The sequence below is a fragment of the Mauremys mutica genome, chromosome 3 (assembly GCF_020497125.1).
Source record: "Mauremys mutica isolate MM-2020 ecotype Southern chromosome 3, ASM2049712v1, whole genome shotgun sequence".
Lineage (NCBI taxonomy): Eukaryota > Metazoa > Chordata > Testudines > Geoemydidae > Mauremys > Mauremys mutica.
Genome location: NC_059074.1, coordinates 185,180,947 through 185,203,667, shown reverse-complemented (window position 1 = coordinate 185,203,667; position 22,721 = coordinate 185,180,947). Strand labels below are relative to the sequence as shown.

General features: G+C 40.7%; 1 protein-coding gene across 2 annotated transcripts in view; it reads left to right on the top strand.

Annotated features, from left to right (window-relative positions):
• MTIF2 (mitochondrial translational initiation factor 2) overlaps nt 1-22,721 on the top strand; it is a 45,938-nt gene that overhangs the window by 10,192 nt on the left and 13,025 nt on the right. For both annotated transcript variants that reach the window (XM_045010003.1, XM_045010004.1), the window contains 7 exons: nt 2,966-3,137; nt 3,589-3,749; nt 5,609-5,785; nt 12,414-12,553; nt 15,323-15,447; nt 16,436-16,640; nt 17,877-18,129. In XM_045010003.1, coding sequence (XP_044865938.1) covers nt 2,966-3,137; nt 3,589-3,749; nt 5,609-5,785; nt 12,414-12,553; nt 15,323-15,447; nt 16,436-16,640; nt 17,877-18,129 — 1,233 coding nt within the window. The remainder of the gene's footprint in view (nt 1-2,965; nt 3,138-3,588; nt 3,750-5,608; nt 5,786-12,413; nt 12,554-15,322; nt 15,448-16,435; nt 16,641-17,876; nt 18,130-22,721) is intronic.

The following is a 22,721-nucleotide window of genomic DNA, read 5'->3' as shown; positions in this document are numbered from 1 at the left end:
TTTTGAAAGAAGATCCAGCAGTGTTATATTTAAGACAATAATGGAGTTTTGAAGAATGCTATAGAAAATGTCATGCTGGAATTATCTATATTATAATTTGATTACCACACCTTTTCTCATCAGGATCCACAATAAATCCCCTGTCCACTGACAGACAAACTTCTTATATCAGAGTTCTAACAAAATGAAAAGAAAATGTTAGTAGTCATCTAATCCTGATTATGAACATTTTGTGGAACATCACCGTTAGATAAGAAATATTTTTGCCTTATTTGAGTGACCTTTTCTTGTCTCTGTGAGCCTACATCTTCTGTTTCTGATTTTTTTCCTCCATGTTCTTCACTTTCCCAGCCAACAAGTAGAGAATTAGAATAGCACTATCTTCTTATGGTGAAATGCTTTACATACTGTATTAGATAAATTGTGAATGAAATTGACTAGGATTATGCAACTGTTTTATCAAATGTTTCAGTACAGAAGCATAGCACCACTCTAACCCTACATCTTTAGCACAGCTTTCCAGCAGACATCAGTCAGGAAAGGCTTGGTGCACCGAGGTCCCCAACCTGAAAACTGATGGTAAAAGACCAAACAAATCATGGTGGTGTTGCCATATTAGTGCACATTTTGAGCAGCGTATTTAGTATTTGACTTTCCACTAGCAAACAAGCAATTATAATTCCACTCTTTTAAAATATTTTGTCAGCTAGAACAACGTGAGTCTTGTCTGCATTGGAAATTAGCCTCAATTTCAACCATTGCTGTAGCTGTACTAGTGCAAAACCCAAATGTAGGCAGAGAAAGCTGGGATTTACACCAGTAGAGCTTACATCTGTTTGAAACAAGAGTAACCTCCGTCCATGCCAATTGCAATTTCCTTTATTTACATTAGAGGTTTGCAGTGGTGCAGCTGCAGTGATGGGTGAAATTGGGCTATTTCCCAGTGCAGACAAAGCTTTACTTACTAATATACACTAATAAAGTTTTAGGGGCATAGTGCTACATTTTTACACTTTCAGCAAATATATTATACCATTGATGCCTGAAATCAATTGTTTATCAGAATCATACTAATTTTTAGGTTTTTTTACGCAATTCTGTACTCATGTAAATGTCGACCTTAACAGCTGTTGCCGGCACAAAAGGCCTGAGGCTACAGCAACAGTGATTCGTTGCCCGGAGTGCCTCGCTCCAATTAGACACACCAGGGTGGAGAAGCAAAAAAAGTTTATTTGAGATCTCAAAGCGCAGGATGCTTGGAGACACAGAAAGGTCTCAGATCAAGCACACCCCAGACAAGCAGCTCTCTGTCTTTATACATGATCTTAGCTAAGCATGTCTATTACCCCCAATGCCCAGCTCCCCCCTCCCTCCCCCTTTTCTCCCTCCTTTCTAGTTCCCATACATCAAGCACATTATGAAGCAGCAATTACTCTAAACAGGTTAGATCATACTTGGCAAAAAAATACATTATCTCGTTAGTAACTTTTCTTGACCGGTCATTCTGTTTCACTCCCTTTAGCCAGGTGCAAGCAGGCTGTATAATTGCCTCCTGGTACTGATAACTAGTTGCCACACATTCCATTCTTTCCATCTAGCCTGTGGGGTTAATTAAAGTTTAAACATGGAAGCGGTTCAGACAAGCAGAGGCCTAATACAGGGAGCCTTCATTGGCACTGTCATTTTCCACCCCTCTGTCAACACTGGGTCATGCCTGGTGCCACCAACACAGCCTTTCTCAGCACTGTGCTGAGAATAAAGAAAATCTGTCATGTCTCCTTGTGTACGTCTGAGATGTCTGCTGACTCATTAAGTTTTCCAGTAGTGCTCATGTCACTCATTAGCAACTCTTAATTGTTGCATTGTTTCCTGATTTCCAGTACTACAAAAGAGGGGGAATGAACAGATTTGCCTGAGATTTTGTCATCTTTTGTGGCACTTCTCTACCATCTAATTCAGATGAGTTGAGTTCCTTTGATCTGGTAAACGTTTGGACTGAAATAAGTAAATAAAACAATTGGATCAACCTAGACATTTTAAAAAAATGTCCCACAGGTGATAGGAGAAAGTGTTCTTTTATTTGTTGGTGCTCTAGCACACTCAGTATGAATTTTAATGGGATAGGCTGGGATAATAGAGGAGGTAAGTCTACAGAATAAACCCACTTGCTCACTTTCTCAGAAACCTGGTGGGGGAAGGGAGTCTTAACCTTGATTTGTGCATGCATTAGAGCGCAGAATTTGGCTGTTAACTTCGGCCGGTTCCTATTTGCAATTGTACGCCCTCCCCCTGCATTCACAATTGCATAGTATACCTCTGGCAACTGCTGCTATAGAACTAAATGGGAAAGTGATAAAGGAAAGTGTTTTCAGCAATCCCTAATGCAGTTTAACGCTTGGAAATAAGAGGAACCAGCGCCATGTGACCAGCCTATTCTCATGGACCACCAGTAAATACTTTTTTTTGCATTTCCAGTTGTCCGGGTTTTGCATCACCAGATGTACTTGAAACTTCAGTTCTATTACTAGTCATTTACTCTGTGCATAGGATGAAAATATATCAAAAACTTGAAAGTTGTGTGTATTTATAAAATCATTAAATCATTTAATTAGATGATCTTGTTTCAGAATAACTTATTGAAGATGATTGGTCCATATAAATATACAATATTATAGGAATGTTTTATATTAATCTGGGACAAGTAAAAATACATTCAAGATGTAGTATTTTGGGAAGATGTACATTAACTATTGTGTGTATAAATCATTTATTTGCACTACTAATTCACATCCAACATACTGAGAAAAGAAAGGAGAACTGCTACTTTTCCTTCACTGCCCTGCACTTCCTTGAGTGCAGCTGAAATATTGGATGAAAGCACATACTGCATTAATGGGTACCTCTGTCCTAGGTATCTTGTGGAGGATCAAGTGTTGTTAAGTGTTTTTACTATTTCTCTAATCAGATCATGTGTATGAAGCCCTACTACTCACAGGTGTTGCCCTAGACTCACTAGAACCAGATTCAGTTTTGGAAGAAGTCTGGATTAAAGAAGTTGTTAAAAAATCAGGGATGAAATGCAAATGGGCAAAATTAAAACAAGAAAAAGTCAGAGAAAATAAAGATGCTGTGAAAAGGTAAAATTGTGGTTGTTCTTTTGATTGTTTCCTACTACTATTAAAATAGCACATTTGGGATACACAGCTGATAATATTTAGAAAATAAATTTTAACTTCTGGTTTAATTCCTGTGCCCATGTAATTGCTACATCAGTGTTAGACTTCTTTTGTTTTAGTTGATGTTGATTTTTGTGAAACTTTCTAAAAAAAGTTGCTTCTTGCTTCATCTGACTGGGGTTGCTGTATTAATTGATACTGACATAAATAAGATTGTTTGCTATAAAGAGATAAAAATACTTTAGTGTTTTTTTATTACATTTTTTTCTTTGTGAAGACTAGGGGAAGAACTTGACTGTTTTTTAAACACTGAGCTGTAATACATGGCTACTAATTATACATAGAGATCGTTATTGCCCATAGATATTACACAGAGTGTGTGACAAAACTAATGTTTTGCTATTAATTGTAGGCCTCCTGCTGATCCAGCTTTATTAACCCCAAGGCCTCCAGTTGTTACTATATTGGGCCATGTTGACCATGGGAAAACAACTTTACTTGACAGTCTGCGAAAAACTCAAGTGGCAGCAATGGAAGCAGGAGGCATCACCCAGCATATTGGTGCCTTTCTTGGTATGATTTAACCATATATATATATATATATATATAAACGGTTTGTTATACACTATATATTGTAGTCAGCTTTGCTTACTGTTTACTTGAACAGAATACAATTATATGCAAGGTTTTTTGCTATATAGCAGAAAAAAACATGAATATATTGCTTGGATGGAACTTAAAAGCATTATGCATACCATTTGCAATGTTGAAATAATACTGTCATAAACTTACTGCTAAGGGTAGCATAAAATCCCTCTTTTACCTGTAAAGGGTTAAGAAGCTCAGATAACTTGGTTGGCACCTGACCAAAAGGACCAATAAGGGGAGAAGATACTTTCAAATCTGTGGGGGAAGGTTTTTATTTTGTGTTCTCTTTGCGTGTTCTCTCTGGGTCAGTGACGAACCAGAACAGGGAAAATACACCTCCTAAAGCCATACCTGAACTAAGCAGCTAAGATTATAAATTGTAAGTAATAGGAAGGAAATGCGTTAGATTATCTTTTGTTTTAGCTTGTGAATTTTCCCTAGGCTAAGAGGGAGGTTTATTCCTGTTTTTTTGTAACTTTAAAGTTTTGCCTAGAGGGCAAAATCCTCTGTGTGTTTAATCTGATTACACTGTAAAATTAACTTCCATCCTGATTTTTACAGAGGTGCTGCTTTTACTTTTTTTCTTTATTATAAAGTTCTGTTTTTAAGAATCTGATTGGGTTTTTAGTGTCCTAAAAATCCAAGGGTCTGGTCACCTGGGTTACCTATTTGGTTGGCATGTTATTCTCAAGCCTCCTCAGGAAACGGGGTGAAAGGGCTTGGGGGAATATTTTGGGGAAACAGGAACTCCAAGTGGTCCTTTTCCTGAATCTTTGTCTAACTCACTTGGTGGTGGCAGCGATACCATCCCAGGGCAAGGAATTTGTGCCTTGGGGAAGTTTTTAACCTAAGCTGGTGGAATATAAGCTATGGGGGTCTTTCATACAGGTCCCCACATCTGTACCCCAGAGTTCAGAGTGGGGAGGGAACCCTGACAAATACTATAAGGTCTTGATCACTTGGGGACATTAAAGATCCCATGGCACTTTTTGCAAGTGTAAGGATAAAAAAAAAAACCCCTGCATCCTGACCCAATTTTTGTAACTGTAGTGTGCCTATCTGCCATTCCTCTTGTAGTTAGAATTGCATATATTGTTCTTCCTTCCTGTCCTAGAGAGAGGTAGCATGGTGTAGTGGAGAGTGTTGGATTTGGATTCAGCATCCTTTTGTTTTGTTCACAGCTCTGCCACTGACCTTACTGTGGGCAAGTCATTTCATATTTGTGCTTCAGTTTCCCTGCCTGTAAAATAAGCTGCCTTTTATAAAACTCTTAGAAATACATAGATTAAAAGTGTTGCATATAGTTTTATATATATTAAACAGTTGGATACTGTTGCTTTTTAAAACTGAAGACTTGCTGTGCTTCACCTCAAGACTCGTTCTGTATTTCAGTTGTGGGTGAGGGTGATATACGTATGTTAGGATGTTTATGGATAAAAGGCACTATGACAGATTTTCAAAGGGGACTCAGGCAGTCAGACACCCAGCTCCCTTTTGATAGGCATCCATTCCGATTGCAGATCTGCCTTAGACCCCCTTGAAAATCCCAGTCTTTATAAATTAAACTCGTCATTATCCTTTAACTGCTGAGTTTGTCTCCAGTGTTATGCTCATTAGTAGCACTGCTTTTTTCACGTTTTTGATATCTGCTGTGACAGAAACAGTATATTAACTTTCATAGATGTTATACAAATTGTTCATGGAGGAAGGTATATTAGTTAAAAATAAAATATGGGAAAGATCATGCTTAAAGTATATTGTGTTTTAAATTTATGTTTTCACAGTACATTTGCCTTCTGGGGAAAAGATAACTTTTCTTGATACTCCAGGGCATGCTGCCTTTTCAGCAATGAGGGTAAGGGGTACACAGGTCACTGATATTGTCATATTGGTTGTAGCAGCAGAAGATGGAGTAATGAAACAAACTATAGAGTCCATTCAACATGCTAAAAATGCCAAAGGTACTGTATATTTGACCTTTTAACATTTCATTTTTTTAAATTTGTGGTGTGTTAATACCCAGCACTATATACCAAGACATGCTCTAGTAATAATTCCAAGAATAAACACTGGTACAAAACAAATACCAGCCTGTCCTCTCCCACAAAAGATAATCCTCAAACCAAATCCAAGACCATTCAGGTTGGGGATGTTTTTCTCCTTAAAGAATCCTATGGAATAACTGAGTCCATTTTGTAGCAGTATAAATGTGTCTAATAGATTCTGAGGCCTGAAGGGACCATTGTGATCATATAATCTGACCTGTATAGCACAACCCATACAACTTTCCTAAAATAATTTCATAGAAAACATCTTGTAGAAAAACATCCAGTCTTGATTTTTAAAATGTCAGTGATGGAGAATCCATCACGATGCTTGGTAAATTGTTCCAGTGGTTGGTTACTCTCAACTTCCGGCCATAGGATAAGGTTATACCTTTCTCTGCTAGACCTGAAGAGCCCATTATTAAAAACTTGTTCACTATCTAGATTCTTACATACTGTAATCAAGTCACCCTTAACTTTCTCCTTGTTAAACTAAATAGACTGAAAGAGCTCAATCTATCACTATAAGGCATGTTTTCTAATCTTTTAATCATTCCCATGGCTCTTCTTTGAACGCTTTCCAATTTATCAACATCCTTCTTGAATTGTGGGCACCAGAACTGGACAGTCTTACAGCAGCAGTTGTACCAGTGCCAAATACTGAGATAAAATAAACCTCTCTATTCCTACTTGTGATTGCCCTGTTTATGCATCCCAGGATCACATTAGTTTTTCTTGGCCACAGCATCTCATTGGGAGCTCTTGTTCAACTGATTATCGACCACAACCCCCAAATCGTTTTCAAAGTCACTGCTTCCCAAAATAGAGTCCCTGATCCTGTAAGTATGGCCTACCTTCTTTATTCCTAGATATACACATTTGCATCTAACTGTATTTAAAATGCATATTCTTTGGTTGAGCCCAGTTTACCAACCGATCCAGATCTTTCTGAATCAGTGGTCTGTCCTCTTTGTTGTTTACCACTTCCCCAGCTTTTATCAATGATGATTTTATGTTTTTCTTCCAGGTTATTGATAGAAATATTAAGTAGCATATGGCCAAGAACCAACTCCTAAAGGACCCCACTGGGACTTGTACCTGTTCACTGCTTTCCAGACCATGTGTGGTCTTGGAGGAATGTATTACCTACGCCTGATCCCACTGATTGCTTTTAACCCCAGTCTACAGAGTGGAGGGATTTTAATAGCATATCTTTCTAGAATCATAAGGCTAGTTCCCTCTACTCATTTTACAGAGAAATCAGAATAATTCAGGTCTAGCAGTTTCATAATTCCATTTTGAAAATCTTTGCAATTTCAGAAGTCTTTGTCAGCTTGACGTTCTATGGTCTAAGCTTGTTTCCAAATCACTTTAAACTTTTCAGAGTCTTATAATCCTTAGTTTTTTCACATGGCCAGCACTGGGATTTTTCAGTATCTTCAGTATTTTTTGGTCTTGATTTCTATAGGCTTAATCTTAACATTTTTATTGTAGCGTAGATAGTAACACATTAATTACAAATATATTAGCGGGTAATTCTTTAAAAAGCTTTCTATAGTACTACTAACTCAAGGCAACTGATTTTTCTTGACATGTGAGGAAGATTTTTTTTCTTTATCATTATCACCATAGTTAAGGTGGAACTAGTCAATTTTTATGCATAGGAAGGTAAATTTCAATGATGATTTTGCAATGTATTTTAAAAGTAGATCTAAGTTGTTTTGTGGGTTAGATCTGTACCAGTCAATAACAGTAAAGTCTTTGATATTAAAATATGGGCTCCTTGCTAAAGAGACCATTTTGAAATATGCTGCTGGTTCTTTTGCTATCTCAGGGTTTTCTTCTTGAGCATCTTGTAAAGTATTAGCTCTTCTTCTACCACCAAAAGAAAAGTGGATCTAAGCAGTGCTACGAAAAGACATTTACCATCTTGGGCCACTCACATGATCTTAGCAGCCTTAGCTAGATTGCATTGTGATTAACTCTTTTACATCAAATTGACCAGGGCTTAAATTCCAGATTTTTCACAGTGTATGTGTTAGGCAGGAGTTTGCAGAATCACTTTGAGTGGAGAGAAGACGATACGTTCTAGAGTAGTTTTGGCAAATGCACCACCACAAAACTGTTCTGACTTTTGATGAAATTGAGAGCAATATGATGATGTAGAGGAAAAAAAGCACCTTTTTCTCTTCTCTGTGCAATTCTCAGAGGGTGGACCCCCCGGCTCCCGAAGGTTCTCTGTTATAATAGACGTCTTTGACTGAGGGCGTGAGAGGGCTAGGTGGCAACCCCTTTGACACTCATTAATGCTGCATGTAGCTTGGCTATATGGATCACTGCAGAGGGGGGCATGAAGAGTTTCCCTTCCTGCTGTTTCTGCACCCACCAGGCGTGAGAATCCTTCCAGATTTCCAGTTCACATCCTAAAGCATATGTTTTAAAGCCCAGAATGGAACATCTAAAAACTTTATTTGTGGTGGACAGAGAGAAACTAACTTTGCACTTGGAGAATTCTACCATAGTTACATCTACATAATTATACCTCTAGCTTTTGTAAACAGAATTTATTCCTTACTACTTTAATTTTGCTAGTGAATACAAATGAACAGTAGTGTTGATTCTCTTTGTTGACTGATGCATATAGTGCGGTTCCTTCATATAGATGTTGGTAACAGGCATCGTAGAAATAGCTAGGATAGATAGTACTGAGTATTATAGGTTCATAGATTATAAGTAGGGCCCTACCAAATTCAAGACCATGAAAAACATGTCACGGACTGTGAAATCTGTCCCCTCCCCCCTCCCCCCCCCCGTGAAATCAGGTCTTTTGTGTGCTTTTACCCTGTAGTATGCAGATTTCATGGGGGAGACCAGCATTTCTCAAATTGGGGGTCCTCACCCAAAAAGGAGTTGTAGTTTCCAGCTGCCGAGCTCTGAAGGCAAAGCCACCACCAGCAGCAGTGGAGAAGTAGTGACAGCATGGTATGGTGTTGCCACCCTTATTTCTAGGCTGCTGCCTGCTAAGCTGGGCCCTCAGTCAGCACCCGCCCTCTCTCTGGCCGCCCAGCTCTGAAGGCAGCAGCACAAAAGTAAGGGTGGCAATACTGCAACCTGCCCCCTCCCTAAAATAACTGTTTGACACCCCCCCTGCAACTCCGTTGGGTCAGGACCCCCAAATTGAGAAACATTGGTCTCCCCTGTGAAATCTGTATAGTGTAGGGTAAAAGCACATAAAAGACCAGATTTCACGGTCTGTGATGCATTTTTCGTTGGTGTGAATTTGGTAGGACCCTAATTGTAATAATCTACTCTGACCTCCTGCATAATACACATTAGTAACATTCTATTGGGTAAGGACGCAGTAAGAAAAAGATACTTGGTATGTTACTAGAGATACTTTAGCACTACTATCCATTATTTATAGGCAGGAGTTGTAGACCAAGCTGGATGAGCAAGCATTTCAGAGAGGTGATTAAGAAAAAGCAGAAAGCCTACAAGGAGTGGAAGATGGGAGGGATGAGCAAGGAAAGCTATCTTATTGAGGTCAGAACATGTAGGGATAAAGGGAGAAAGGCCAAAAGCCATGTAGAGTTGGACCTTGCAAAGGGAATTAAAACCAATAGTAAAAGGTTCTATAGCCATATAAATAAGAAGAAAACCAAGAAAGAAGAAGTGGGACCGCTAAACACTGAGGATGAAATAGAGGTTAAGGATAATCTAGGCATGGCCCAATATCTAAACAAATACTTTGCCTCAGTGTTTAATGAGGCTAATGAAGAGCTTAGGGATAATGGTAGGATGACAAATGGGAATGAGGATATGGAGGTAGATATTAGCACATCCGAGGTAGAAGCCAAACTCGAACAGCTTAATGGGACAAAATCAGAGGGCCCAGATAATCTTCATCCAAGAATATTAAAGGAACTGGCACATGAAATTGCAAGCCCATTAGCAAGAATTTTTAATGAATCAGTAAACTCAGGGGTTGTACCATACGACTGGAGAATTGCTAACATAGTTCCTATTTTTAAGAAAGGGAAAAAATGTGATCCGAGTAACTATAGGCCTGTTAGTTTGACATCTGTAGTATGTAAGGTCTTGGAAAAAATTTTGAAGGAGAAAGTAATTAAGGGCATTGAGGTCAATGGTAATTGGGACAAAATACAACATGGTTTTACAAAAGGTAGATCGTGCAAAACCAACCTGATCTCCTTCTTTGAGAAGGTAACAGATTTTTTAGACAAAGGAAATAGAGTGGATCTAATTTACCTCGATTTCAGTAAGGCTTTTGATACGGTTCCACATGGGGAATTATTAGTTAAATTGGAAAAGATGGGGATCAATATGAAAATTGAAAGGTGGATAAGGAGATTAAACTGGTTAAAGGGGAGACTACGATGGGTCATACTGAAAGGTGAACTGTCAGGCTGGAAGGAGGTTACTAGTGGAGTTCCTCAGGGATCAGTTTTGGGACCAATCTTATTTAATCTTTTTATTACTGACCTTGGCACAAAAAGTGGGAATGCGCTAATAAAATTTGCGGATGACACAAAGCTGGGAGGTATTGCTAACACAGAGAAGGACCGGGATATCATACAGGAAGATCTGGATGACTTGTAAACTGGATGAAATTTAATAGTGAAAAGTGCAAGGTCATGCATTTAGGGATTAATAACAAGAATTTTAGTTATAAATTGGGGACACATCAGTTGGAAGTAACAGAGGAGGAGAAGGACCTCGGAGTATTGGTTGATCACAGGATGACTATGAGCCGCCGATGTGATATGGCCGTTAAAAAGCTAATGCAGTTTTAGGATGCATCAGGCGAGGTATTTCCAGCAAAGATAAGGAGGTGTTAGTATCGTTATATAAGGCACTGGTGAGACCTCATTTGGAATACTGTGTGCAGTTCTGGTCTCCCACGTTTAAGAAGGATGAATTCAAACTGGAACAGGTACAGAGAAGGGCTACTAGGATGATCCGAGGAATGGAAAATCTATCTTATGAAAGGAGACTCAAAGAGCTTGGCTTGTTTAGCCTAACCAAAAGAAGGTTGAGGGGAGATATGATTGCTCTTTATAAATATATCAAAGGGATAAATATCAGGGAGGGAGAGGAATTATTTAAGCTTAGTACCAATGTGGACACACGAACAAATGGATATAAACTGGAAACTAGGAAGTTTAGACTTGAAATTAGACAAAGGTTTCTAACCATTAGAGGAGTGAAGTTCTGGAACAGCCTTCCAAGGGGAGTAGTGGGGGCAAAAGACATATCTGGCTTTAAGACTAAGCTTGATAAGTTTATGGAGGGGATGGTATGATGGGATAGCCTAATTTTGGCAATTAATTTGGCAATTGATCTTTGATTATCAGTAGGTAAGTATGCCCAGTGGTCTGTGATGGGATGTTAGATGGGGTGAGATCTGAGTTATTACAGGGAATTCTTTCCTGGGTGCTGGCTGGTGAGTCTTGCCCACATGCTCAGGGTTTAACTGATCGCCATATTTGGGGTTGGGAAGGAATTTTCCTCCAGGGCAGATTGGCAGAGGCCCTGGAGGTTTTTCGCCTTCCTCTGCAGCATGGGGCACAGGTCACTTGCTGGAGGATTCTCTGCACCTTGAGGTCTTCAAACCACAATTTGAAGACTTCAGTAACTCTCAGACATAAAAACTTCAAAAACAGACTCCAAAGAGAGACTGCTGAACTTGAATTAATATGCAAACTAGATACAATTAACTGTGGTTTAAACAAAGACTGGGAATGGTTGGGTCATTACACCAATTGAATCTATTTCCCTATGTTAAGTTCTCCTCACACCTTCTATGGGCCATCTTAATTATCACTTCAAAAAGTTTTTTTTCCTCCTGCTAACGATAGCTCATCTCAATTGATTAGACTCTGCCTGTTGGTATGCATACTTCCACCTTTTCATGTTCTCTGTATGTATAAATATCTCCTGTCTGTGTGTTCCATTCTATGCATCCGAAGAAGTGAGCTTTAGCTCACGAAAGCTCATGCTAAAATAAATTTGTTAGTCTTTAAGGTGCCACAAGTACTCCTGTTTTTTTTTCTCAGACATAGGTTAGGGGTTTGTTACAGCAGTGAATGGGTGAGATTCTGTGGCCTGCACTGTACAGAAGGTCAGACTAGATGATCCTAATGGTCCCTTCTGACCTTAAAGTCTATGAGTCTATTTACAAAATTACACTCCGGAGCTAGTTTTTGTGGCTTTATTGCATTGTTACTAGCACCAGTTTTAATAAAAACAGAATAAAAAATACTTCTTGTGTTTTCCCATAATTTTGCAACCCAAAACAGCAGTGATATAATTTTATCAATGTCATTTTCAATGTTTGGACAGTTGATGAGCATAGTTTTAAGCCTAGTGCAAACAAACCTGCTTGTTGAATGTGTAAACAGGATTCACTTGTGTTTCATATAGCAAACAGTAATAACTGAAGAAAAGGCACATTGCCTTAATTTAGAGCTTAGGTAAATGTTGTGATACTGGTGTAAGAGAGAGATGCTTATTTCTTTCTCAGTTCCTATCATCCTTGCCATAAACAAATGTGACAAACCTGAAGCTGATCCTGAAAGAGTGAAGAAAGAATTGCTGGCTCATGATGTCGTTTGTGAAGAGTATGGGGGTGATGTTCAGGCTGTACATATGTCTGCACTTAAGGTAAAATTTTGGTGGATGAATGGTCATGTTCGGGGAATTCTGCCATGTGGAATACAGACCATGCTTTGATTTGGCACTTGGAAAATGAAAGTTTTGAGTTGGGGCCTGCTCCAGGAGTATGCTGAGTGCCCTGAGGTCCCAATGGAGTCAGTTGGAACCAAGAGCTCTCAGTTTCTTGCAGGTTCAGGCCTTTAACGAGCAAGAGACTAGCAGTAGAATTATAGACTTCCAGTTAGCTCTGATTTTTGTTAGTGGGTATTTGTTCCAGACTTCTGTCATTTTCTCATATTAGTGCTTTAAGTAAAAAGCATCCAGAGGAGTTAGTGCTGAAGTTAGGCAGAAAGGAATAATTCAAAACCAAGTATAAACCTTCATAATACAAGTTTGGACATTGGGGGAACAGTTGGCAGGAAAGAGCAAGTCTCATCTATTTTCTCTAGACAACTGGTAGTTTACTATAATCTGAAATCCTAGTTTTACTACTTGTACTTGATTCTGTGGTGACCAGTGTTATCTTGTCAGGAATTAAATCTGCAGCATGATAATGACTTTATTGCTGTCTTTCTGAATTGGTCCTATTCCCCTTCTCTCCCCCCATGAATTGCCAGCAAATTCAAGCACTTCTGAAATTATGCTCTCAGTCATCCACAATGTGGATACATAAAAAATGCACTCATTTTTGTGGCAGCCTCATTGTTGCATTATTTTTCACATTATTTTTCACCTGTGGTTACTGATAATATCATTGTGGCATGTCCTCTTGTGACGTTCTGTACCTCGTGGGAACACCCTACACCCCCATGTTCATCCTTGTAAAATGATTGTGTGGTATCCAATGCAAAGTTTATGATGTCCGATATCTTCGGAAGGCTGATGATGCACTGAGCATTGTTGTTACAGTAATATTATAATTATAGGTTATAATTTCATGTATATAGTTATGAGGCTGAAAATGTCTTCATGGCTTCAAATAAGCCCACACAGAAACTCTCCAAGAGCAGAGAGGCAGTTCGTACCTCATCAGGGCATGTATGGGACAAACTCAGCCCAGCCTCACAGGAGCAAAGGATGCTGTCCTAGGCAAAAACAAAAGGATCTGTTGGAATCTCGAGTTGGACTACCCTTCCTTTGGTCAGTTTGGGACAGCGATGAGGTAATGCTCACCTGACTCTGAAGGGTGGGGGGCAAAGCCAAGGGGGAAGAAAGAACATGATAAAAGGGAGAGACATTTGCCATGCTCTTCCTCTCTCTTCCACCTCCATCTACAGACATCACCCCCAAGTGACAGAGATGCTTATCAAAGGGGAGAGCCTGGCTGAAGGGCAACCAGCCAGCCTATGGTGAGAAGTGTCTAAGTTTGTAAGGGCATTGAAAGTGTTAAGATCAGCTTAGAATGCATTTTACTTTTATTTCATTTGACCAAATTCGACTTGTTGTACTTAGATTTTAAGTGATTATAAGTCAATCTTTATAGTTAATAAATCTGTTTATTCTACCTGAAGAAGTACGTTTGATTTGAAGCATGTCAGAGACTCCCCTTGGGATAACAAGTCTGGTACATATCAATTTCTTTGTTAAATTGACAAACTCATATAAGCTTGCAGCGTCCAGTGGGCATAACTGTACACCGCAGGACAGAGGTTCTTAGGACTGTGTCTGGGATCGGAGATATTGGCTAGTGTTGTTCAGTTGCACAATCTGAGGAGCAGCTTACATGCCCAGGAGTGGGGGCTCTCACAACAGTGTAGAGTAAGGCTGGTTCCCAGAGTCAAGGATTGGAGTGACCTAGCGGATCACCGGTCCAGATAACACCAGGGGAACGTCACACCACTCTTTCCTATCCTGAAAAGAAAATTGTAAGTCTCTAGAACGATGAAGAGGAAGAACTGAGATGAACAATTACCACAATGTCTCTTTCCTATCCCTAAACCATTAGTTGATCACTTTCAGTTGCTCTCCTTTTATACCCTACTTGCTGACTTGCTTCTCTGAACTTTATTTGGGAATTACATTGTAAATATCATGTTAATGTTTCATTTTTGCCTGCCTGTGTATGAACAGATTGATACAAGCTTGCTACTGGCATCACAGTCCTAATTCACATTCTGCTTCGACTGCTATGCGACCAGTCCTGAGTGCTGCTAACTGGTTGGTCAGGAACAAAAAAAAGGGCCTCTCCATTGTACCTTTACTTCAGCCCTGACAAAGCAGGAGAGTTAATGGGAGCTCTGAGGAAGCTGGGGGCAGCTGCTCAGAGTCAGGAGAGGGAGGGGCAAAATTGGTTCTGAAATGGGGAAAGGGTGCACCCTAACTACCACACCAGGTTTCTCCTCCTACCCAATTTGCTCTTTGTCCCCACATCCATCTCTCTTCACTCCTCCAAAAAAAAAAAAAAGAGTCAAGGGTGGAAAATATCTTTAAAAGAATAGTTTTACTAATACAAAGATTAAACTCCCTTCCTATTTCCAGCACTAACCATGGATGCCAGGCTGCTATTGCTCATGATATGCAAGACTCTCCTCTCTCCCCTTCATGCTTTCTGATCTTTGTTACTTGCATTCAGGACTGCTAGCACTGTAGTCTTAGGCCATGATCATGTATTACTTCAGTGACCCTCTGCACAGGTGCAGAGACCTGGTCAATTGGATCGCATTGTGGAATTGGGAACTATGGATCATGTGTATTGGACAGATGTTGGTACTGAAAATTCATCTTCTGATCCTATTGTAACTATCTGCCTCCTTAATTCTTAACTGTTGTTTGGTACAGGGTGAGAACCTGATGGCTTTAGCAGAGGCAACTGTTGCTCTAGCAGAGGTGTTGGAACTGAAGGCAGACTCCACAGGCCTAGTAGAGGGAACCATAATAGAATCTCGCACAGATCAAGGAAGAGGGTAAGTCAGCTAATCATCTGTCTTCCTTTCAACTTTAATTAATGTTTCTGTAAAGTTTATTCCAGTTGACTTGGTTGAAGAGGCCCTGTCCAGGTGGTTTCCAAAATGTAGGTTTTAATTGGAGGAGGGGGTGGGGGGAGAATGGGGAGGTAAATTATAAAACGCTAATATTTTTAAATGAAAAAAAAGATTGTTGTTTGGGTTTAACAATTCCTCAGCAATGTTTGCAATCCAAACATTGCAGTATTTATTGCCTTACTTCATGGGAACCAGAAAATGAATAGTTAGAAACTGACTGGGCTATTTTATTTTTCAGTGGAACAAAGTGTTGTATAAGCAGACAGCATAAATGGTCAAACAAAAACTAAATTTATTTAAATAAAATATTAACAACACAGATTTTTTTTAAAAATCCATGAATATCGATCTGACAATTTTTTAACCTATGTAGTTTACTTACTATAAAATAGAAATCTTTTTATGAACCATCCACTAAAAAGTGTCTCTTTGTTCTTTAAAATGGTGATATTTAAAGGGTACCTGCAAAAGAAAGAAATCAAATTTTTTATATATATATATATATAAATAAAGGGAGCCTGGAAGGTTTCTTTTCAACAAATTCTGCTTGATCTTTATTACCGTAGAAATATAAGCAATATGTCTGTTACATCCTGGATTTTCTGGAGGACTGTTTGGTGTCACATATTTTGTGAGTTTTCTCAGTGCCTAATGGAAGAGGAGGAGGTTGCTGAATTTTTAACATCTTTATACATCTAAAGATACTAAAAAGGATACAACCCATTTTTTTCCTTTGCAAGTCTCCTTTAAGACTTCCTCTGCATGGTGATGAAATGTTTAACAGATGTGTTCTGAGGTCATAGCACATACTGTTCTATATTTGCTTTTTTCATCTTTACTTAAAGGCATGTAACTGTAAATATGATAGCAAACTTAATTTTGTCTGTCTTTCCCTTTCTCCTCTTCCTAGTCCCGTAACCACGGCCATAATCCAGAGAGGAACTCTGAGAAAAGGAAGTATTCTGGTTGCAGGTAAAAGCTGGGCAAAAGTGCGCCTGATGTTTGATGAGAATGGCAAAACAGTAGATGAAGCCACTCCCAGCATGCCGGTGGAAATTGTGGGCTGGAAGGAAGTCCCTTCAGCAGGAGCTGAAATCCTTGAAGTAGAATCTGAGGTATAGCAAGAATAACTTAATGCATAGCTAATATGCTTGTATTGTGGTATGTAACGTAGATAGAATTAAGTACAAAAATGGTAACGTTCATTCAAAATGAGCCATAGTAACTAAGGCTTGAAGACAAAACCTGGGTACTAAATGTGGCCCAGAATAGGTTTTCCACAAAAGGATTGAAGAACCCAATGAAACACATAACCCTTATTCCCTCCCCTCCTCCAGCACTTCCACATTGATCTGCTCCACATTTAGCCAAAGAAAGTGATCTCTCAGTGGGATGGAAGTGTAACCTGTGGTCTCCTATTTCCCTATGCCTCTGCTTGACTGTAGCTGGTGTCTGGGTGGCTTCTCTTTCAGTATTGCCTTGGCTGAGTGTCCAGGAATAATTACTAATTTCTTCTCAAATGCCTCTCCAAGGACTTAGGTTGTCTCCTCTTCAGTAGCATATAATAATAGTTACTTTAAAACATGACATAAAATAAACCAAAACTTAATGGGCTCATTATTCTTAATCTTAGAATTAATGAGACTCAAAATAAAACAAAGAAATTGGTGTGCATAACTTGTTTTAACTTAAACTCTGCCAAAGCTAATGCAGATAGGAACTGTTTGTGTCATTAGAGGGAACAAGCAGCATAATTTAAGACTCCAGCCTCTCCAAAGCTTCCTGTGTTTTTCCCCTGACCCTTTTGTAAGACCAAATGTCAGAAGCCCACCCCTGATACCAGGTTTCTCATGTCAGCGTTCTCCTTGTGTCCATGGAGTCCCTCAGATATACCTTTCCAGTGACTTTGATATCAAATAATCTGCAGAGAGGCTACAACAATCTCTTATGAATTGGCCATTGTATGTTTCCTAAATCCATTTAGGATTGTTTGTTGCTTTGGATAAATGGTTCTGGTGTCAGATTTTTGGTGCCATAGAGTGAGGTGAGAGATTCCTAGGAGCAAAATAATGCAGTTTATTTCCCAGTAGTTTATGGAATGGTTACCATGCCCCTGTATGTTGGCTTGAGAACTTGTCTATGTTGGGCACTTCTCCTGTTGTCTTCTGTGATATGAGATGGTTTGTTTAGCTAGACTGTAAAATAATACTTAAAATTAAAAGCAAAACAAAGTTAAAATCAAGAAAGCGCTTGAACGGTGTTCATCAGATAATCATCTAGAAAAGTGTTTTCAGACCAAGCTGCCTAGTACTATATATTGATTAAGTAACAGTGCTGTCTCTTCCGCCAAGCAAAGGGCACGTGAAGTTGTTGACTGGAGAAACTATGGTGAACAACAGGAGAAAATCAAACAGGATATGGAAGTTATTGAAGCAAAGCAAAAGGAACACAAAGATGCATACAAGAAAGAGCGAGAGAGCCTATCCAATCTGACCTGGAGACAGAGAAAAGCAGCGTTGTATAAAACCAACAAACATCTAATAGTTATGAGGTCTAAAGAGAGAGTGGAGAGTGACAGAAACGTGCTACCTGTAATTGTTAAAGGTGCTGTCATGTTCAGTTGACTTTGCAATTGTTTTAGGGTATATTTCCAAAGTCTAAATTTAAACCTATTGTAATTATAGGTTTTTCTTTGAGTGAGTATCGACACAGATTCCGCTCCTGGTGTGTGAGATCTAATTCTTGTGAATAACACTGTTGAGGTTTCTTCTGTGCCCTTCTTTCTTCTTGTAGCTGAGGGTGGCCACAATGCACATTTTGTTCCTTACTGCCTGTGGCTGTGAGATGGCACCCTATAGTGTTCACATCCCTTGCCCTGAGCAAGTTAGCTGACATAGTTCTATTAGTTTATTTTTTGCTTAGATAAGTTTTCTTTGCCCATTGACTTTTAAAAAAACAAAAAACCCTTAGAATTAGAGTAGTGATAGGTTTTCTCTCCCTTTGTCCAAGAGTCTTACTCCCTGTACACACCTCTCTCCCTTCTATAATGGCCCTTCCACTCCCACCCAACCCCCCCATAAGAACTTAAAATGACTGACTGCAAGTCACTAGGTTTTAAGGTCTGTCCCTCCTGTGACACAGGGATACCAGTCACAGATGCTTCTGATGCTGCTGTGCCTAGGAGAGGACCTTGCTCCAGAGTGCTGCTTGATTGCCAAGTCCTTCTCCAAAAGGACTCAAATAGTGAGGGAGGCAAAACAGAAACACATCCTCTAGGAAAGGTCCATGCTAGCCTTATCAAATTTTGACAGACTTTTTAAGACACTCCAGATACTCCTATCCCATGCTTTGAGTGCCCCAGTGAGCTGAGATGCCACTCCAAGCTCCAGGGTAATTTGTCACTCATAAGCCCTACTTGCCAACTATATTGGTAATATTTTTGGAAAAGGCTTTTAAGGAGGTCTCCCAGATACTTATTCCCCTTTCCAAACAGGATGGAAAGTCTCCTGTAAGGCTCACTAGTCTAAAAGCCTAAAGGTGGAGTCCCGTTTCAGTGCACCTACACCGAAACCCAAGCCAACACCAACAGTCTATTCTATTCCTATGTAGGTTCTTACACCACACTCGTGACCGTAGTATCTGAGTGCCTTCAGTAGTGCATGAAGCAGTGCAACTAAAGTCTGTCCGCTGTTGTTTGTTAGAGCAGTGTTTTTCAAACTGTGGGTCGTGACCCAGTACTGGGTCATGGCATTTAAGGCACTTGGTCGCCTTGCTCTGGTCAGCACCACCGACCGGGATGTTAAGTGCTGCCCAGCTAAGGCAGGCTAGTGCCTACCTTCCCAAACCCCTCATCTCCAGCCCCACCCCAGAGCCTTGACCCCCTCCTGCACCTCAACCCTCTGTCTGAGCCCTGAGGCCCCCCCCCAACCCAGAGCCCCTCACACATCCTGAACCCCTCATTCCTAGCTCCATTGGGTCATGGGCATCAACAGATTTCTTCAACTGAGTCCCCAAGAAAAAAGTTTGAAAACTACTGTGTTAGAGATCCTCTTCCCAGGGGGAGGCATATGTCTTGTACTGGTAGACCTTTTTTTTTTTTTTTAAAGAAAAAAAATATATAGATCTTGCTATTTATTTGTATTTAATGCAGGTTAAAGAAATGCACCTTGCGCTTGGAGCAGAAAGTGGTGAGGTTTGTGATGGTCCTTAATTTTGGGGGGGAGTTCATTCCAGTCTGGGACTGACCTCAGAAAAAGTTTTGTCTCCTGCACAGATGAGTTTTACCCTTATTGTAGAGAGTTCTATTGTGCCAAAGAAGCAAAGTTATTGACCACACTCTTTATGCTGGAGGTTTAGGCCATGTTTTTGATATCCTGGTCCCAGGCCATGCAGTACCTTGAAGATAAGGACCAAAACCTTGAACTTGATGCTGTGTTCTATGGGCAGGCAATGTAGAGAGCAGAGGACAGATCTGATGTGCTCTCAGTAGCCTGTGTTGCTGAGGAGACGTGCTGCAGCATTCTGTTGTAGTTGCTGTTCCTGAGTGCTGAAGGCTTCAGGTATATTAGAATCATAGAATAGAATAATAGAATATTAGGGTTGGAAGAAACCTCAGGAGGTCATCTAGTCCAATCCCCTGCTCAATGCAAGACCAACACCAACTAAATCATCCCAGCCAGGGCTTTGTCAAGCTGGGCCTTAAAAACCTCTAAGGATGGAGATTCCACCTCCCTAGGTAACCCATTCCAGTGCTTCACCACCCTCCTAGTGAAATAGTGTTTCCTAATACAGTAACTCCTTGCTGAATGTTGTAGTTATGTTCCCAAAAAATGCTACTTTAAGCGAAACAATGTTATGCAAATCCAGTTTCCCCATAAGAATTAATTGTAAATGACGGAGGGTTAGGTTCCAGGGAACATTTTTGGCCAGACAAAAGATCTTTGTGTGTGTGTGTGTACGTACACACACACTCTCACACACGCCGTATAAGTTTTAAACAAATAATAGTGTATACAGCAATGATGATTGTGAAGCTTGGTTGAGGTGGTGAAGTAAGAGGGTGGGATATTTCCCAGGGAATGCCTTACGGCTAAATGATGAGCTAGCATTCGGCTTAGCCCTCAAGGGTTAACATGTTGTTGTTAATGTAGCCTCACACTCTACAAGGCAGCACGAATGGAGGGAGGGGAGACAGCATGGCAGAGAGAGACAGAGGCACACACCCTGTATGTGAGGGAGAGACATGCATTGCCCCTTTAAGTACGCTGACGCCACTCTAAGTACATTGCCTTTTTAAGTAGATCAGCAAGTTAAGCTCCCTCTGCCCTGAGCCCTGTCGTGTCTCTCCCCTGCCCCCACCCCTTCTCTGTGGAGATAAGGTACAGGAGCTGGGGGAGGGGGACAATCTGACATTAGTAGAGCCCTGTCGTGTCTCTCCCCTGCCCTCTGCACAGCAAGCAGGAGGTTCCCAGGAGCAGCTCTAAGGCAGAGGACAGGAGCTGCACACAGCAGTGGGGGAGGGACAGCTGCACTGCCCAGCAATTGCTAGCCTGCTGGTCGGCTGCCACACAGGGAACTTAGGAGAGCAGGGAGCTGATGGGGGGGCTGCTGGTCCACCCTGGTTCTAAGCCCTCACCATCTAGCTCCAATGGGCTGCTCTTTCTGCAAGCTGTGGACAAAGCAGGCAGCTGCCAAACAACATTATAAGGGAGCATTGCACAACTTTGAACGAGCATGTTCTCTAATTGATCAGCAACATAACAATGAAACAACCCTAACCAGGACGACTTTAAGTGAGGAGTTACTGTATCCAACCTAGACCTCCCCCACTGCAACTTGAGACCATTGCTTCTTGTTTTGTCATCTGTTACCCCTGAGAACAGCTTACCTCCATCCTCTTTGGAACCCCCCTTCAGGTAGTTGAAGGCTGCTATCAAATCCCCCCTCACTCTTCTCTTCTGCACACTAAATAATCCCAGTTCTCTCAGCCTCTACTCGTAAGTCATGTGCCCCAGCCCTCTAATCATTTTTGTTACCCTCCGCTGGACTCTCTAATTTGTCCACATCCCTTCTGTAATCGGGCAGGAGGGTGTGGGGGACCAAAACTGGACACAGTACTCCAGGTGTGGCCTCACAGTGCGAAATAGAGGGGAATAATCACTTCCCTTGATCTGCTGGCAATGCTCCTACAATGCTGTATTAGCCCAATATACCATTGGCCTTCTTGGCAACAAGGGCACACTGCTGACTCGTATCCAGCTTCTCGTTCACTGTAATCCCCAGGTCCTTTTCTGCAGAACTGCTGCTTAGCCACTCGGTCCTCAGCCTGTAGTGGTGCATGAGATTCTTCCATTCTAAGTGCAGGACTCTCCACTTGTCCTTGTTGAACCTCATCGGATTTCTTTTGGCCCAGTCCTCCAATTTGTCTAGGTCACTCTATCCTATCCCTACCCTCCAGCGTATCTACCTCTCCCCCCATCTTAGTGTCATCTGCGAACTTGCTGAGGGTGCAATTTATCCCATCATCCAGATCATTAATAAAGATGTTGAACAAAACCTGCCCCAGGGGCACTCCGCTTGATTCCGGCTGCCAACTAGACATCGAGCCGTTGATCACTACCCATTGAGCCCGACAATCTAGCCAGCTTTCTATCCACCTTATAGTCCATTCATCCAATCCAGCCTTCTTTAACTTTCTGGCAAGAATACTGTGGGAGACCATATCAAAAGCTTTGCTAATGTCAAGATGTATCACATCCACCGCTTTCCCCATATCCACAGAGCCAGTTATCTCATAATAGAAGGCAATCAGGTTGGTCAGGCATGACTTGCTCTTGTGAATCCATGTTGACTGTTCCTGATCACCTTCCTCTCCTCCAAGTGCTTCAAAATGGATTCCTTGAGGACCTGCTCCATGATTTTGCCTTGCGGAGAACTGATGAAGGAAGGCATAAATAACTGAGGTCAGGTTGTCATCCGACAGGATGGGACTGGGCCTCCTAGCCAACTAGAGATGATAGAAAGCATTAATCACTTTAATCTCCCTGTGTTCTTCCCTTATCTATTCCGGGTGAAATAACCTTCCATGTGTTTGACGTCGTCAGGGCATTGCCTTTTTATCTGGATAGGACCGATCCATTCAGATGCACACCTGTCAGCAGGGAATCCAAGAGTACTCCTAAACTACAGACCAAATT